The following is an 18,512-nucleotide window of genomic DNA, read 5'->3' as shown; positions in this document are numbered from 1 at the left end:
GCAGGTAGGTAAAACCATAGGCATAAGGCCTAGGGGTACAGAAAGTGTACTGCAATTATATGTTATATTAATCACTCTTAAAGTTAAAGAAAGACAGGGAGTTGAAAGATTTCTTGAAATATTACAGGAGATTGGCTTCACTGATGGATAAGCTTTTTGGGGGAAAATGTTTTCTCAAATAAAGCACTTCCATTCCCAATGGCAGTAGCTCCTTCTTGAGAGTTGGCTATACAGACCTGCTCCATAATATTTGAAGAGCACAGACCCAGATGTCTTTTTTCATGTTGTCTTAACTAAGGTCCCATCTACATTGACATACAGTGGAGTTTCAAACTGCAGTATAGGTGCAACCTGATTCAGGACTTTTCCGTTGTTGAATGCTGCAGTAACCTCTTTGTTGGCTATTTTGCTACATTTGTAAGGAGAACTGTGTTTTCTTTTCCAGACATGGATGACTGCATACAATGTCCAGAGGATCAGCATCCCAGCCATGGTCAGGACTCATGCATTCCTAAAGCCATAAGCTTCTTATCTTTTGAAGAACCTTTGGGGATTAGTTTGGCCACCATTGCAGCCTCCTTCTCTTTCATCACTGCTTTGGTGCTTGGGATCTTCATTAAGCACAGAACTACTCCCATCGTCAGAGCCAACAACTCAAACCTGACTTTTACTCTGCTTACTAGTCTCCTCCTTTCATTCCTTTGCGCTTTTCTGTTCATTGGCCAACCCAGCAAGATGTCATGTCTTTTTCAACAAGTTGCTTTTGCCTTAATGTCTTCTTTGGCAGTTGCGTGTATACTGTCCAAAACAACCATTGTTATTCTAGCTTTCATGGCGACTAAGCCAGAATCTCGGACAAGGAAATGGATGGGAAAACAATTTTCCACCTCCATTGTTCTTTCTTGCTTCCTCGTCCAAGCTGCCATTTGCATTCTATGGCTGGCCACCTCTCCCCCATTCCCAGATTTTAACACACAATCCATGCCTGAAGAAATTGTGCTAGAATGCAATGAAGGCTCATCTGTGATGTTCTACAGTGTCCTGGGCTTTATGGGCTCGCTAGCCCTCATCAGCTTCACTGTGGCTTTCTTAGCCAGAAAGTTGCCCGACAGCTATAATGAAGCCAAATTCATCACCTTCAGCATGTTGGTTTTTTGCAGTGTTTGGTTGTCTTTTGTTCCAACGTATTTAAGCATCAAGGGGAAATACATGGTTGCTGTGGAGATCTTCTCCATCTTAGCTTCTGGAGGAAGTCTACTATTCTGCATCTTTTCCCCTAAATGCTTTATTATTATCTTAAGGCCAGAGCTGAACAAGAGGGGGCAGTTGATGAGACGAAGAAATTAACAAATACACATAGGTTTCACATAGGTTTCAAATATGTCCCACTGTAACCAATGTGATTTTACTCAGTGACGACCAATTACTTGGAAATATTTGATGTGACTGAAGGAATAAATACGTGAATCAATAAAATGTTATCTTAAGCTGTCTGATACTAATTGCAAAGCTTAGTGTTTCCTTGGTCTGTATCAGACTTTGATCATATTTTCCTACAATTTTGTGTATGTTTCTGCATTTTAAAATGATTTGTGCTATGCAATGTGCATGTGTTTTCAGTTATATATGGCAGTGTCATCTATATATATAAATGTGTGATGGCATCACGGTGACCAACAAAACAACAAAACTACAGGCCCCCCCAACCATATAAACTGCCTTGCCATTGCTGTGAGTTGGGCACAAATATATGGCCAGCACTGGGGCCACTCCAGAATATTATTTTCTGTTGATTAAGCAGCCAATGTAGTAAACTCTGGATTGATCAAAAGACTGAAGAAGCTTTATAAATAAAACTGGATGATGGCCTATAAGGGTGAAATCTCCCATAGTTGCATTAGATAGTCCTCTTTTGAAAGACATCACCACCAATGAATGTTCACAGTATATCCTCAATCATTTTTGCGTATCCTTATTCATTTTCTTTCAGCTTCACCCATACTTGGTGACTGTCGCTTTTGAAATTATTAATTGGAATTACATTCAGACAAAGTGCTTACCATTTATGAGAATGCTATAATGTGGCCCAGGCAATTTAACCAGGTAAATGTTCATGCACAATTCAATGCATATTACTTAGGTGTTTATAAAATGCATATTGCTTTAGTGTTCATAAAATCCAGGTTCTCGTCAGACCTTGGAGGGGGGGGATTAATTTCTCTCCTGCGCAAAGCTGGGGGTGGGAAGTGGTTTGCCTCCTCCACCAAAGTAGAGACAAATAGAAAGTTTCTGTGTGTGTGTGTGTTTGTGTGTGTGTGGAGTTGTATGGATAGCAGTCTGCCCCATTAAACTCATTCGGCATCTAGAGGCTGACCCACCCTCCCGCCCATTAACAGTATAATTAATTGGCTTTCTCCTGGAGCCAGGTAGGAATTTCCCCCCTATGTTTTAGGGGGGTTTTCTGCCTACCCTATAATATTCACTGAGGACTAATTGAGATGATGCTATCTTAAATAGGCCATAATAGAAAACAAGGGATTTTACAATTTGGTGTACACCCAAGGCACCTGTTTTTGGGTGTAGGCTATGAATGGAAACCCTCACCTGTGGTTCAATTATCCGAGGTGAGGGTGAACAGAAATGGCCTAGGAATGGGGAGAGTCTGACCTCAATAATTCCTTGGGGTAGACTTCTTCATCACATTTCCCTTAAAGGTTGCCTGGGTTAGTTCAGCAGGGGACCCAGGTGTTTTGCCCTAATTAACCGAGGGGTGGGCTGGGCAAGGCCATTACCTTGGCTTAATTCCACCAAGTTCATACCACTCTTTGGAAATATCTACAGCTACGATGTTTAACTAGGTAACATTTAATAAAACTTGCCCATAGTTCAACCCATAAATGTTGTGTAGTCTCTTTATTTCATTTTTTTTTTTTTGGGGGGGGGGGGTCCACCACTTCCTATTCCATGGTCAGATACCTATTTTGAGGGGTTTCTACATGCATGCAATGGAATCAAATCAATTTTGCCCAGATTTGAAATACGTCCATTTCTACATGCTGCGGAGACAGAGAGCCATGCTAGGGAGATGGAGACCCACAAGCAATCACCAGAAACAGTGCTGCATTTTTGATGGTTTGAACTGCCTTTGATGTTTGTAGAGAGTGATGCAGGGAAGGAAAAAACTTGCAATGAAGATTCAAGTCTGATCTGCTAGTGATGTCCAATGATCAAATATTGGGAATACTTCACTGTCAGGAGAATAGATTGCGCTTTTCCTGTTTGGCAGGGAGTTCGACTGGATGATTCTGCAATTTCCCCATGGAAATGCATTGAAACTCTATTAATCCGATCTAAAAAAGGTAAAGGTAAAGGTTTCCACTGACGTTAGTCGTGTCCGACTCTGGGGGTTGGTGCTCATCTCCATTTCTAAGCCGAAAAGCCAGCGTTGTCCGTAGACATCTCCAAGGTCATGTGGCCGGCATGACTGCATGGAGCGCCGTTACCTTCCCGCCGGAGCAGTACCTATTGATCTACTCACATTTGCATGTTTTCGAACTGCTAGGTTGGCAGAAGCTGGAGCTAACAGCAGGCGCTCACTCCGCTCCCCGGGTTTAAACCTGTGACCTTTCAGTCTGCAAGTTCAGCAGCTCAGCACTTTAACACACTGAGCCACCAGAGGCTCCTAATCCGATCTAGCCCCCCAAAAATGACCCCAATGTTTTCTTATGTGTCTTTAAATAAGAAAACGTACTTTATAAATAACAAGTCATATATAAAATGTTCAGATATAGACAGTGCTTAGTTCCATTCAGCTATTGTGGCAAGGAAGCGCATTTGAGGCAACAAAATGTGTGTTGACCAGTCTACAGCAAAGCAAAACAGCATCATTTTTCCATACTGTAATTCCAGTCTCCCTTCTTCCCTCTCTTGCTCTCTCTTTCCCTCTCTCTCTTCTTGAAGCAAAGTATACAATACCAGGAATAAAAAGCACATAAGTAAACTAACCCATACTTCCTCAATGGATAGCAATTTCTCAAAGTGGAGTAGACCATGAAGGCAAAGATACGCAGGCTGAGGCACTGAGCCACAAGGAACAATGCCTGCCCCAATCTGCTGGAATCTCTGTAGGCTCACAGTTAGGTAGAGACTAATCTGATCTCTTTTTTCTCTTTTTTCGATAGAGTTACGAGTTGGGTTGATACAGGGAACGCTGTGGATGTAGCCTACCTGGATTTCAGTAAGGCCTTCGACAAAGTCCCCCACAACCTTCTGGCAAACAAACTAGTAAAATGTGGGCTAGACAAAACTACGGTTAGGTGGATGTGTATGTGGCTAAGAGAACGAACCCAAAGGGTGCTCACCACTATGAACAGAAGTCCCCCTCATTCTTTCTGTTCTATGGGATGTGTGAGACGATCTTGATTTGCCTGCTAATGTACACAGAGACCTGTTTGACTTTGTATCTGTGTCTTTACTAAACATATGTTGCACTTGTTCTTCATCAACGGTTTCCATAAGGGAGACAGGGTCTTCTTCTGCCTGACCTAATATTTTGTTAGATAAATCATTCATGATGGTATCAAATTGTATGTCTCTTTGCTCTCTTTCCAATAACATTTCTTCCTTATTACTTAAAGATTCTGATGTTTTAATAAGCTCAAGAAAAGAGATCATGTTATTTGAATATGTTATCCACTCACAATAATGGTGTTGTAATCTTTCCTTACAACCTAATATATCTTTCTGCTGCCTGAAGCAATAGCTTGCTTGACTCAGATCTAAAATCCTCTGCCATGACTTGTGATATTTAGGTTTCAAAGAATCTAGCTTATTTAGCCAGAAGGCCATCATTTTTGATGTTGGTTCGGTCACTCTGCTGCCCTTTTGTGAGGAAGAAGCAGACATCTTTAAGTCTTCTGAAATTTGTGTCACTTTATTTATATTAGACTGAACTGCTTTTGGACAGAAAGGACTGAATAGCCTATTCTCCGATACTTTGGATTATAGGTCTTTATAGGTCCTGTTGCTGTCCGTTACTAATAGCCCCTTAAAATAAAGTGATCACTAACTTTTAAAATTCTCAGTCCTTTTACTGAGACTTAAAGCTTTTTACTTACACTTAAAAATAACTATTGTGGCCCCGAAAGCCACATTTTCCTCAGAAAAGGCTTCCCTCAGGTTCCTTCAAAATGGCGCCCTCTAGTGACTGTGCTCTCTCTACAGTCAAAATGACTGCTGAACTGCTTCTCCTTCTGAGATAGATTTCACTTCTCCTCAGGAAGGTCAAAAGAAAGAAATCTACTTCTACTTGGGAAGTTAAAAGAAAAGAAATTCACTTTTACTTGGGAAGGTCAAAGGAAAGAAATTCACTTTTATTCAGGAAGCTTGAAGAAAAGAAATTCACTGTTGCTTGGGAAGCTAAAGGAAAAGAAATTCACTGTTCTGCCTCCATGCTTAACTAAATGAACTGGAAGGAACCATAGCACGAAGGACAGATTGGAGACTGTATTTGGTGAAACAAAATATTTTATTAATAGACAGAATTGATCTCTTTTCCTCTTGTTGCCACTATGAAGTCTCTTGTGAGGAAAGAAATCTTTAAGTCTATGCAGTTCTGGCTAGATATTGCCACAGAGTATAAAGTCTTGTTATGACTGGATTCTTTGTATCTTTAAGATGACTTCAATGCAATGTTGACATGGCTTTCTCTATTGCTGTAGTCTATGGTTTTTTTAATCTAATTTGAATACAGTTCCAACGTGACGTGCATTTCTGTGATCCTTTTTGCTTCCTACACTTCCTTCAGTGCCTCACCAACTGACAAAATCTAACTGACCAAAAATAACTGCCATTTCAGGCTGGCAGGAGCCAAGGCTAAGCTCCGCCCTTTTAGAATCTTAAAGAGACTGGGTAGCTGGTGATATTCTGCCTCCTCGTGGCATAACAGATACTGTGTCCCCCTCTATTCCTGATTATTTCCTCTTTTTTCCTACTATCATTCATTGATGTTACATTTCCATTTCTTACTCTCAGTCATGCCATCTTTGGCTTTACCCTTGTTCATTTTAACTTACATTTAATGATTAGTTAATCATTTGTCTAGTACCTAAATGCAACAAAACAAAGAAAGGTTGCATAATCATTTAAATTTCAATACAAATAAAGCAATATGTGTTTGAAACTGTGTTTGAATAAGGTTCTGTTTCTGTGTTTTGTGGCTCTCAGATCCATCTTGCCAGTCAGCTGTTATTCACAGAAGTCTTGGTCCCAACATGCATTTCTTGATTGTCTTTATCATCTTCAGTATTTTTCTACAATATCAAGCACAGGCTATATTAATTCGGTTGCAGATTTCATATTCTGAAAGAGATGCTTTGTGACTAATGATTTAATTCTCTTTATAGGTTCTTTAGTCAAAATTATCAGCACATCCTGGCTTTGACATTTGCTGTGCAGGAGATCAAGGCAAATCCCCACATCTTACCTAATATCACCCTGGGCATCCATGTCTTCAACAACTATTTCATGGCAAGGTGGATTTATCTAGCTTCGATGGAACTTCTTTCCACCCATGGCAGATTCATCCCAAATTACAAGTGTGATGACAAGGACAACACCATTTCTGTTATCGTGGGTCCTAACCCCCAGTTCTGTCAGTACGTGGCAAGCATTTTGAACCTTTACAAGGTCCCACAGGTAAGACGCACTCATGAAACTTTGGACTCCAAGAATCCTTTACTCCATCTTTATTGTTTAGATCACTTTTGTATGGTTTCAAGATAGAAACCAGTTGAAATAATCAGGAAACCTGTTATTCTGCATATCAATAAAGCAGTGGTCTTTGTTTGGGGTTTTAATAATCAATGCATGAGATGTTCCTCTATTCCTCTAAAAGAAAACCCTCTGGGTTTTTAAAATGGGAAATTATGTCTCAATTGTTCAATTTTTCAAGATCAAGTTCAGAGCCAAATTGACATCTGATTGAGTCTCCCAGGCTCTTTCCTATCATTAAGCAGAATGTGGAGTTGCCTCCGGTAGTGTATGGTGAAAGGTAAAAAAAAAAAACCCAGAAAAATAATATATCTGACTCAGAAAACCAATAATTCCTTCTTGCTCAGTTAGAATATAATGCATAAAGATGATATCTATATTTATGCATAAATCAATATAAATATGAAGCTAAAAGTGAAACAATTCTAGTTTGAATGGGTTGGCGGAATTCATGCAGCATTGTTATGTTTATGTTTGAATATGTTGGGAGGCAGCAACATGTTTCTTGTGAAGAAAATTGTGTGCTCTTCAGTTTTAAGCATCTATGAATTGCGTATCCCTTATCTGTAATGTTTGAAACCAGAAGAGTTTTGAATTTTGGATTTTGAAAATGCATTTTTGCATTTAAATGTATAATGAGATATCTTGTAGATGGGACACAAATCTAAACATGGCATTAAGTTATGTTTCATATACACCTTATATTATCTGAAGATAATGGTAAGAAATACTTTAAATACTTTTGTGCATGAAAGAAAGCTTGTGTACACTGAACCACCAGGAAGCAAAGATGGCCCTATCTCAGCCACTCATGGGGACAATTTCAGATTTTGTGGTATATCAGAGTTTAGAATTCTGAATAAGGAATGTTCAAACTGTATTTTGTTTGTAAGGCTTTAGCAAAGGGTTCTTGAAGGATTTGTATATATGGAAGGAAAGATCTTGTCCCCTAGCCAATACTGGAAAATAAAATATTTGATTGAAAATCATATTGTATAATAATGGGAGAAAGTGCAATTTCCTTCAAGAATTTGGCCAGGGATATTGCTTTGGCTGACCATGCAACATTTATTGATATCTGGGTGGAAATGGTACTGTTTGTCTATGGTAATAACGCATGTACACTGTGAAATAAATATATGAGCATTTTATAATGGAAATCCATTATTCCATTTCTGTTTTTGCTTTTCTTTCTGAAGATCATATATGGATCTGCTCTTGTGATGAATAATAATGCCCAAGCTGCTTCACTCCACCAGATGTTCCCCAATGAGTACCATCAGAATGAGGGCATTCTCCATTTACTCTTGAATTTTAAGTGGACTTGGGTTGGAGTGGTTTATATAGGTAAATACAGTGGTGAAAAATTTGTACATGACATACTTCCCATGTTCCATCAGAAAGGTATCTGCTTTGATTTTATAAAAGAATTACCTCGAGAGTCTTTCTCCACTAACATTGAGAATCTCGTGTTGAAGTATTATGAAATACATGGGATTATTGCAAGAAGCACTGCCAACGTTGTCATCTTATATTGTGAGAATGAATGCATAGTGGTTTGAGAATGGTCTTCCATGGTGCAGAATTTGATGAGGTGCCATCCATGAAACTAACACATTGTTGGGAAACAGAAAAATAATCTCCCCTTCCTGCTGCTTCTAGATCTGGGCACAATGTGCTGAAAACCATCAGCACATTGTGTGATGGATTGTGTGCAGCTTGAGAATATGGTCAGACAGGACCCATGATGCCCACTACTGTATGTTCAATTTTGTGCAAATGCAGTGGGCCACAAGATGTTTTGGGCATTCTGACTTTCCATTTCTTACTTGAGAAGAACATATAAGTATTTACTTGCAAGTAGAAAGGATGATTTAACAATTAAACAGTTTTTAATAACGCAAATATTCCCTGTAAAATGTTAAAGTTGGATTCAAGTATCTCATGTCTCGATTGAGGTCAGTGTATTGAAGGCACCTGGTCTGGAATAACCCTAAAGATTTGTTTCAGCATAAAGTCAATAGCAGTCCTAACTACAATGAAATAACTGAAACAACAAGAACTTCCTTAGTAAACAACAGTGTTATTTACTCTTGTTGGGACTAGCAATTCTTTCCTTCAAGAGATGAGCCCAGAGAACTCCCAAATGAATCCCATGGAAATGAATGATACAAAGATTAACAATTACAAACATAATTCTCAGCTATTTTAGAGAGACAATTCTAAGTATTACTTCGTATGGATTCAATGCCATATGCTTTCTTTTGAAATAACATGGAGAATTAATAACAATGCATCTTTACCTGCCCTGCAATTATCAAAATAACCATGATTGATTCTGCGCATTCTCAAATCCCTGAGGAAGTCTAACAAACATGGCAAAAGAATGGCAAAGAATGCTATTAATAGTCTCCATGTTGTTAAGAGCTGGGTTAGAGATTAGCAGACATCCCTTAGTCTGATCCTGTACATGAATGCATAGCGTACTTGCCAGGCTGTCATTACCTGTAACATTTTAATAGCCATGTTGGAAGCGTGCATTCATGTCTAGTGCATTTTAGTACAAGATGGTACCATTCATAGCCCTGGTGTTAGTGGCACTGTCTAAACCGGTGAGCCTTACTTCTGTTGCTAAATGTGTCATTGGTAGGCCACTTCCCATTAAGTACAAGTATTATCATTCTGGAGATCTCCTCGTTGGTGGGATTATTTCTCAGCTCTACATGTTCTCCGACCTGATAACATTCAAAAGACATCCCTCTGAAGAACTGGTTGATGATATCGTGTGAGTTAATATTTAATATTCTTATATAAATCATGTTTCAGGCTAGATAGATACAATAATATAGATAGGCATGCTAGGTTGATGGGCTGCAACGTTGTTGGGACTGAGAAAGACTGACAGGAAAGGACTCAGCCACTTCTTGGACATATAGTAGTAGTAATTGTAGTTGTAGTAGAGATTTTTGTTGTAATAGTTTTTCTTGTCGTTATTATGACTAGAGATGGAATTCTTGATTCATTTTCTTCTTGGAAGATGTAATACCCAATTTGAGCAATACTCTTCTTGCTGCAGTTGTTCAAAGCATATTCGCAACTAAGAGCATATTCTGTGCAAAATTAACAAGTGGTTTTTTTACACAGAGCAAAGCATTTTCCAGGCAAGGAATAATATGTATGTGTTACTCATAACATGCTGTTTACTGTGAAATGTTAAGTTCAGGAGAAACTGCAAGTGATAATTCATGTTTCCCTGAGTTATGTACTCTATTTTGTGCAATGTTATTAACAAGATACGCTGATTTTTTTTTCTATATTACTTTTATTTAGGAATGATTATATTGGGGGAACGTATCAATCAGAATTAAACAAATGAATGACATATAAACAGAAAAATAAATGTATCAGGTTTCAGATTCTGAAATGGAAGCACTGTGGCATGGGTTTCTATTTCTACTTTCCTTGCAGAATGTTTACCCAGAACTACCAGCATATCCTGGCCATGGCATTTGCTATCAATGAGATAAATGGAAATCCATGGATTTTACCTAATACCAGCCTGGGCATTTATGTCTCCAACAGCTATTTCATGGCAAGCTGGACCTATCTTGCATCAATGGAGCTTCTCTCTACACATGGTAGATTCATCCCTAACTACAAGTGTGACTACCAGGACAAGGCAGTATCTGTCATTGCAGGACCTAGCTCTCATATTTGTCAGTTTATGGCAACAATTATTTCCATTTACAAGATTCCACAGGCAAGTTATGCTCATGAAATACAAAGGAAACCAACAAATTATTCATATTTTATTTTCCCTTTAGATCAATCTGTACAGTTCAATCTAGAAACATGCATAGAAATAACTAAAGAGGCAACCATGCAAAATGCTTACAGCAAAAACATGAATTAACCAAAAGAAACATTATATTTTAGCCAGATGAACATGTGATCCTAGCTTAGTGGATGGTGGATGGCACCAGATACACACAAAGAATAATATAGACATAAGTTGGTGCCATGATGGAAAGAGCAGAAGGTATTGGTGCTTCTTTTAGTTTCTCCCAGAATGGAATAAGCTCTTGTCTTTACCCAATCTACTCAGAGAATAGGATGATTCTGTTTTTGATAAGAGTTAAGGTATAAGTAGAATTTATGCTGACTCATGGACAAGTTGACCCAAGTTTTAGTTTGATTTTTTGACTAAAATTTCTAAATGTATACATGAGTATAGTACTTCTGAACAAGGATTCTGTTTTTTTTAAAATTGATGTTTGGACTATAATTTCTAGACTCATACATGAGGATATACATATTTCTGATCAAGCAGTGAATCTGAAAGCATGATTTTTGTGACCGTCTCCTGTTTTTAAACATGATATACATTCAAACATGGCAAGCATTATATACATAGAAACTAGGTATACCATATGTGTTCACTTAGATTACTAATATTAATACTCAATGCAAATGGGAATTATAAATATCAGATGTTTAGAAACAAATGTCTAATGTTTCACATCTTTCCCCAAAGAGGTGGGAGTGTAAATGTGTTTAATATAAAAAGACATAAAGAAATCCAGTATTATTTTTCTGACTAACTGGTTTAGCTCAGCCAAAACTAAGTTTCTGTGAAGTCTGGACTGATGAAATGGAATAGAATACAAGAATGTTTATGGCAGAGGCAACAGTGTCAAAATTGCAGTTTGGGACCTATGAAATAGGCACAAAAAGTATTTTAGGAATATATTTATTTGCTTTGTTTCTTTATTTCTCTAGTTTATATATGGTTCTTCTCCAGTGTTGAACGACAACATGCAAGCGGCTTTTTTTCAACACATGTTTCCAAATGAGGACAAGCAAACTATGGGCATTCTCCAGTTGCTCTTACATTTCAGCTGGACCTGGATTGGTCTATTTTATCTAAGTAATGAGAGCGGAGAGAGTTTTATACAGAGCATAGTACCCATGTTTACTCATGAAGGTATCTGTTTTGATTTCATAGAGGCACTGCCCAAAGAAAAGTTTTCCACGAATGCTGATGAAATGCTAACTGAGTGGTTTCAAACATATAATATTATAACGGAGAGCACTGCTAATGTTATCCTCTTACATGGACAAAATCAGATCATGGTATTTTTAAGAGCACTTCCTTTGCTTTCAGAATTTTACGACATTTCAGTATTGAGAAATGGGACAATCTGGATTTTGACAGCCGAGATGGAATTTGCATCCCTTCCCTTTCAAAGAATTTGGAACATAGACTTCCTCCATGGTGCAATATCTTTTGCAGTTCCCTCAAAGGAGGTGTCAGGATTCCGGGAATTTATCCAGACAAGAAATCCTCTTTCTGAAAAAGGAGATGGCTTCATTAGGATCTTTTGGGAACTGGTATTTGAATGTTCTTTCCCTAAAACTGTATTAAATCAGGAAGATGGTAAGACCTGCAGTGGGGAGGAGAGACTGGAAACCCTTCCTGGGTCTGTTTTTGAAATGAGCATGACAGGCCAGAGCTACAGTGTCTACAATGCTGTCTATGCCGTGGCACATGCGTTGCAAGCCATGGTTTCATCCAAACTGAAACACAGAGGAATGGCAGATGGAGGGAAAAGAGTGCTTCTGGATTTACAATCATGGCAGGTAAGCCTTGAATGCATTAATGCAGGATAATGCATTATATCTCTATGTAGAATGAGAGTTATATAAATGCTGTCTGCCACAACATTCCCATGTAGATATAGAGTTTTCACTCCTTTTTTGTCATGAGAAAAATCATAAAGGACTTATGTCCTATCTGATTTAGTATCTCAGTTCCACAGTGGCCAAATAGATGCTACGGAATAACGTAGTTATATACATCTGTGATAGGTTTGCTTTAGAATCTCTGTAATTTTGAATTAACTTGAATAATAATAAAATTAATTACCTTTTTTCTCTTCCGTTTAGCTCCACCACTTCCTAAGAAGTGTCTCATTTAACAACAGTGCTAGTGAAAAGATATCCTTTGATCAGAATGGACAAATAGAAGCTAATTTTGACATTATCAGCTGGGTCACATTCCCGAACCAGTCATTTCTTCAAGTCAAAGTTGGCAAAGTAGACCCCAAGGCTCCCCGAGATACGATGCTAAGCATTTCTGCAGGTGACATCACCTGGCCCAACATGGTTAATCAGGTATTTGCTGCTCACATTTTAGGGTGTGTAGGGATCATTATGTGGCTCACTCACCATTTGGGGTGTTTGAGGTGGAGCAGAAGAGTAGCAGCCATTTTAATGAGGGCTCGCTGCTTAAGCTTCTCTGCAGAACTACTGAGGCAGCCATTTGTAATAAAGTTTTACTTTTGGCCTTCGGAGCCCTCTTACAAGGCTCACCAGTGGAGTCACTGTTTTGTATGAGTATATACAAGAGGGCCTTCTCAGCCAAGTTGTCAAATATCTTCTCCTTGGAGGTCCAGTTTGCAACAATGCTGGCTTTGTGACTGTTCACTCAGTAACCAGATTGTTTTCAAAATGCCCATGCATATGCTTTGGTCCATTTGAATTGCCCTTCTTGATTTATATAGTTTTAACTTGCTTATCCTGATTTCATTTGCACACCACCATGAAATATTGTATTATCAGATAGGGTAACAATACCTTCTTCCTTCTCTTCCTCCCTCTTTCATACATTTTGACTTAGGCTTCACAGAACGTTCAGTAGATTAATTTAGTCACATTGATGGGAATGTAGAGGTTGGTTTTTAGAGTAGATGTTCTTAATGTGTTTGGTCAACTTTAAGGATGTTATTACATTGAGGAGGTCCTGGCGAATTAGTGGGGCAGCTGGGCAATCCAGGCACCCTGCCTTGCCAACAGTGATGGTTCCCCATCATACATGGGGAAGCGTCACCTCATGGCTTCTCATTGCACTGGTCCTGTGGTTTTCAATGGAACACGGGAAGCCTGCTGTGTTCTGGCCGCAGTGTTGTAGGATACTTGCACCCCAGTTGAGCCTGAGAGCCCTGCTGGAAATGAGCCTGCGTCATCTGATGGGTGGTGCAGGGCTCGGTGAATCAACGGGGAAAGCATCCTATGACATTGCAGAAGACCCGTCTGATGAAATCGTAAGGTCTATTGATGCGAGAGCTAGATATAGATGCCTTTTTGTAGCTTAAGTGAAACATCCACCCAGAATTGGTGGATTGAGGGCATGGTGATAGACAGATCAGCCTTTGCAGCCATAAGTGTGTGCCTTGTGTGGGGAGTGAATCTTGCAACTGCTCTCTGCAACCTTGCAACTGCTCATACATACTTCCATATTCAGAAAAACTTCAGAAATAAATGTAGCACATACTTAAATTTCTTGACTATTATCTTCTGCATTTCAGGCACAAATCTGTTTTTTATTGGACTCAAAGTAGAAAATGCAAACTCTCAAAATCTTGTGTCTCAATTTTAAAACATACCGCTTTCATTTATTGACAGGAATGGCCTCTTTCTTTGTGTAGTGACAATTGCCATGCAGGTTACAGTAAGATAAAAGTGGAAGGGAAGTCATTTTGCTGCTATGATTGTCTTCCATGCCCAGAAGGGAAGATTTCAAACCAGACTGGTAAGATATAAATTGTACAGAGTGGAACAGTTCTATTGGATGGGACCCAAAATATGAACATGAAGATCAGATTGTATAGATATTAATTATAGCAGCCAAATTATGGTATTATAGTAACATTCAGGGCCGTAGCCAGAAAAATTTTTGGGGAGGGGTTTTGAAAATTCCGGGGGGGGGGGGAATTTGAACCCCTAACCCCCCCCCCTCTTGCTACAGGCCTGGTAACATCCATATGCCAATTGGCTGTGTGTGTGTGTGTGTGTGTGTGTGTGTGTGTGTGTGTGTGTACTGCTCACAGAAACAGGAAACTGTGAATAACAGAGAACCCCATTGAAATGAATAATTTCAGTCAGAAGATACCTGAAAGGTGCCCTGGAGGACCTACAAAAATCCTAGAGAGGTATCCTGGGTCCTCTAGATCAGTAGTTCTCAACCTGTGGGTCCCCAGGTGTTTTGGACTATAACTTCCAGAAATCTCACCCAGTTTACCAGCTGTTAGGATTTCTGGCAGTTGAAGGCCAAAACATCTGAGGACCCATAGGTTGAGAACCACTACTTTAGAGCAACTCTTTAGTAATGTCCAGAAGAAATGTACTATGGAATTGCCTGGAGGACTTATAAAATTCCTAGAGAAGACATACTTTGTTGGCTGCAGGTAGGTAAAACCATAGGCATAAGGCCTAGGGGTACAGAAAGTGTACTGCAATTATATGTTATATTAATCACTCTTAAAGTTAAAGAAAGACAGGGAGTTGAAAGATTTCTTGAAATATTACAGGAGATTGGCTTCACTGATGGATAAGCTTTTTGGGGGAAAATGTGTTCTCAAATAAAGCACTTCCATTCCCAATGGCAGTAGCTCCTTCTTGAGAGTTGGCTATACAGACCTGCTCCATAATATTTGAAGAGCACAGACCCAGATGTCTTTTTTCATGTTGTCTTAACTAAGGTCCCATCTACATTGACATACAGTGGAGTTTCAAACTGCAGAATAGGTGCAACCTGATTCAGGACTTTTCCGTTGTTGAATGCTACAGTAACTTCTTTGTTGGCTATTTTGCTACATTTGTAAGGAGAACTGTGTTTTCTTTTCCAGACATGGATGACTGCATACCATGTCCAGAGGATCAGCATCCCAGCCATGGTCAGGACTCATGCATTCCTAAAGCCATAAGCTTCTTATCTTTTGAAGAACCTTTGGGGATTAGTTTGGCCACCATTGCAGCCTCCTTCTCTTTCATCACTGCTTTGGTGCTTGGGATCTTCATTAAGCACAGAACTACTCCCATCGTCAGAGCCAACAACTCAAACCTGACTTTTACTCTGCTTACTAGTCTCCTCCTTTCATTCCTTTGCGCTTTTCTGTTCATTGGCCAACCCAGCAAGATATCATGTCTTTTTCAACAAGTTGCTTTTGCCTTAATGTTTTCTTTGGCAGTTGCGTGTATACTGTCCAAAACAACCATTGTTATTCTAGCTTTCATGGCGACTAAGCCAGAATCTCGGACAAGGAAATGGATGGGAAAACAATTTTCCACCTCCATTGTTCTTTCTTGCGTCCTCGTCCAAGCTGCCATTTGCATTCTATGGCTGGCCACCTCTCCCCCATTCCCAGATTTTAACACACAATCCATGCCTGAAGAAATTGTGCTAGAATGCAATGAAGGCTCATCTGTGATGTTCTACAGTGTCCTGGGCTTTATGGGCTCGCTAGCCCTCATCAGCTTCACTGTGGCTTTCTTAGCCAGAAAGTTGCCCGACAGCTATAATGAAGCCAAATTCATCACCTTCAGCATGTTGGTTTTTTGCAGTGTTTGGTTGTCTTTTGTTCCAACGTATTTAAGCATCAAGGGGAAATACATGGTTGCTGTGGAGATCTTCTCCATCTTAGCTTCTGGAGGAAGTCTACTATTCTGCATCTTTTCCCCTAAATGCTTTATTATTATCTTAAGGCCAGAGCTGAACAAGAGGGGGCAGTTGATGAGACGAAGAAATTAACAAATACAACACCATATAGCCCTCTTTCACATAGGTTTCAAATATGTCCCACTGTAACCAATGTGATTTTACTCAGTGATGACCAATTCCTTGGAAATATTTGATGTAACTGAAAGAATAAATACGTGAATCAATAAAATGTCATCTTAAGCTGTCTGATACTAATTGCAAAGCTTAGTGTTTCCTTGGTCTGTATCAGACTTTGATCATATTTTCCTACAATTTTGTGTATGTTTCTGCATTTTAAAATGATTTGTGCTATGCAATGTGCATGTGTTTTCAGTTACATATGGCAGTGCCATACAAAAATAAAATGACTGTGTTATCAACATGTAGGGAGGTTTATTTGACCCAATGCACATAGTAGACTTGGAGGAGGATGGGGAGAAGAAAGAGAAAGGGAAGGAGAGAAGGAGAAAGTAGATGGAAGAGGTACAACAACAACAACAACAACAACAAATAAATTATATAAACAATAGTTTATAAATTAGATAACAATAGTTATTTTAACTTTTTAAAATTGTTTTTAAACTTGTTAGTTTTGTTCCTTTGTAGGTTTAATAGATTTATATGTTTTATTTAATTATTTAAACTTTGTGAGTAGTTGTTATAATTTGCTATAAATGTTTTATTCATGGGGCTATTTGTTCATTTTGTATTGTTTTATGACATTAAATATTTGCCATCCTTTGTTGGAAACTGCCCTGTGTCCCCCCAGGGAGATAGGTGCGGGTTTTAAATAATTATTATATTATTATCTGGGAAATGATGTGTTCCTCACTCTTGCATCATATATTTGACATTGTTTATTGTTTGTTTGTTTATTGAATTTCTCATTTTTCTCCCTGAATGGGACCCAAAGTGTCTCTGAGTGTCTCCAACTAAGTTTTAATTGACCCAATCACAATAAAATAATTTAGACTATATAAAACAGTATAACCAATCAAGCACAAGTTTAGAAAGATGAATGAGATATCCCAATGAAAAGTCTCCCTGAAATTTTAAAACTGGAATAAAATAAATGCAAAAACTTCTAGGTATATTGTTTGATTCCTCACTTATACATAGATTGCTGTGGACTGGAAATAATTTGAAGGCAAAAAACAACACCATCCTTCCATTGCTGAACACATTGCTAGGGATGACATTGTCTATTTCAGTGATTCCCAAAGTGGGTGCTACTGCCCCCTGGTGGGCGTTGCAGCAATCCAGGGGGGCGGTGATGGCCACAGGTGCATTTGGGGGCGATGAATTACCTTTCCTTTCTATTCTGAGTTCAAAAGATAGTTTCATAATTTCAAACTTCAATGTTTCTAATTTACGCCTTTCTTTACTATATTTTACGAAAAAGGTAGAAACATTAATACATATATCTTTCTGTTTAATTGCTATTAAAATAAAAAAAAATTTCAGGGGGTGCTGAGTAATATTTTTTCTGGAAAGGGGGCGCTAGGCCAAATAAGTTTGGGAACCACTGGTCTATTTTATACTATAATTCTTTCTGGTCTAGCTGTTGAAGACAAAACATATCCCATTATGGAAGAACCAGAGAAATCAGCTTTAAAAATTGCTTTGCCCACCCTCGATATGAGGGTGGGAGGGGGCTTTGCTCCCTTCTAGTGAAGGGAGAGAAAAATAGTTCCGGCCAGGACTTTGGGTGGGGCCAGCAAGTTAAGCCTACGCCCTACTCCCTTCTGGATTCCAGCGTTGATCCATCCACCCTCTAACAGTGTACTTCAAGAGTTGCCTATCGGGGCTGAATTGAACCCCCCCCCCATGTTTTAAAGTTTTTTCCCCCCTACCCTACACTGTTTAATCTACAGCAAATTGGGTGAGGGGTTCCTAAATAGGCTGATATGTGGGAAAATAGGGATTGCTTACATATGCACCTAAGGAACCCCTTTGTAGTGTAGGCCATGAATGGGAACTCTCACCTGTGATTAAATGAATTGAGGTGAGGGTGAATAGCAGTGGCCTTGAGCAGGGGAACTTCTGGTCTCAATATTTTCTGGAATTGGAACAAAATTCTCTTCCGCTTCCCTGAATGGTCGCCCTGGAAGCAACAGTTGGTTGCAGCCAACAACCATGATGTCTTGTCCTTGTTTGAGGAGAAATAGGTCTTGGATGGCCACTGCCTTGGTTTCATTACACA

The 18,512-nt window shown here is 39.0% G+C and overlaps 2 protein-coding genes across 3 annotated transcripts; both read left to right on the top strand.

Moving 5' to 3' along the window:
• Positions 1-447: 447 nt before the first annotated feature.
• LOC103279550 (vomeronasal type-2 receptor 26) lies at positions 448-1,990 on the top strand. Its single transcript, XM_008115349.3, has one exon. The coding sequence runs from the start codon at positions 448-450 to the stop codon at positions 1,345-1,347; it is 900 nt and encodes a 299-aa protein (XP_008113556.2). The 3' UTR covers positions 1,348-1,990.
• Positions 1,991-5,263: 3,273 nt separating this feature from the next.
• Positions 5,264-16,691, top strand: LOC103279549 (vomeronasal type-2 receptor 26). Of its 2 annotated transcripts, none has more exons than XM_008115347.3 (7): positions 5,264-6,696; positions 7,971-9,556; positions 10,354-10,531; positions 11,551-12,411; positions 12,718-12,945; positions 14,236-14,362; positions 15,459-16,691. In XM_008115347.3, the coding sequence occupies exons 2-7, from the start codon at positions 9,339-9,341 to the stop codon at positions 16,358-16,360; spliced, it is 2,514 nt and encodes an 837-aa protein (XP_008113554.2). In that variant the 5' UTR covers positions 5,264-6,696; positions 7,971-9,338; the 3' UTR covers positions 16,361-16,691. The 2 variants fall into 2 exon arrangements, with proteins under 2 accessions (XP_008113554.2, XP_062840723.1); XM_062984653.1 differs by having other exon boundaries at positions 5,266-6,696; positions 7,971-8,118.
• The last annotated feature ends 1,821 nt before the right edge of the window (positions 16,692-18,512 follow it).

This window comes from Anolis carolinensis, chromosome 6, assembly GCF_035594765.1.
Source record: "Anolis carolinensis isolate JA03-04 chromosome 6, rAnoCar3.1.pri, whole genome shotgun sequence".
NCBI lineage: Eukaryota > Metazoa > Chordata > Lepidosauria > Squamata > Dactyloidae > Anolis > Anolis carolinensis.
The sequence above is the reverse complement of the archived record's forward strand: the minus strand, read 5'-3'. Positions and strand labels throughout refer to the sequence as shown.

Bases quoted from the DNA above. Each gene is read 5' to 3' on its own strand.
- LOC103279550 (XM_008115349.3), top strand. From the start codon at position 448: ATGGATGACTGCATACAATGTCCAGAGGATCAGCATCCCAGCCATGGT.
- LOC103279549 (XM_008115347.3), top strand. From the start codon at position 9,339: ATGGTACCATTCATAGCCCTGGTGTTAGTGGCACTGTCTAAACCGGTG. The intron at 9,557-10,353 runs GTGAGTTAATAT...TGTCTCCAACAG, and splicing joins GAACTGGTTGATGATATCGT to CTATTTCATGGCAAGCTGGA. The intron at 14,363-15,458 runs GTAAGATATAAA...TTTCTTTTCCAG, and splicing joins GAAGATTTCAAACCAGACTG to ACATGGATGACTGCATACCA.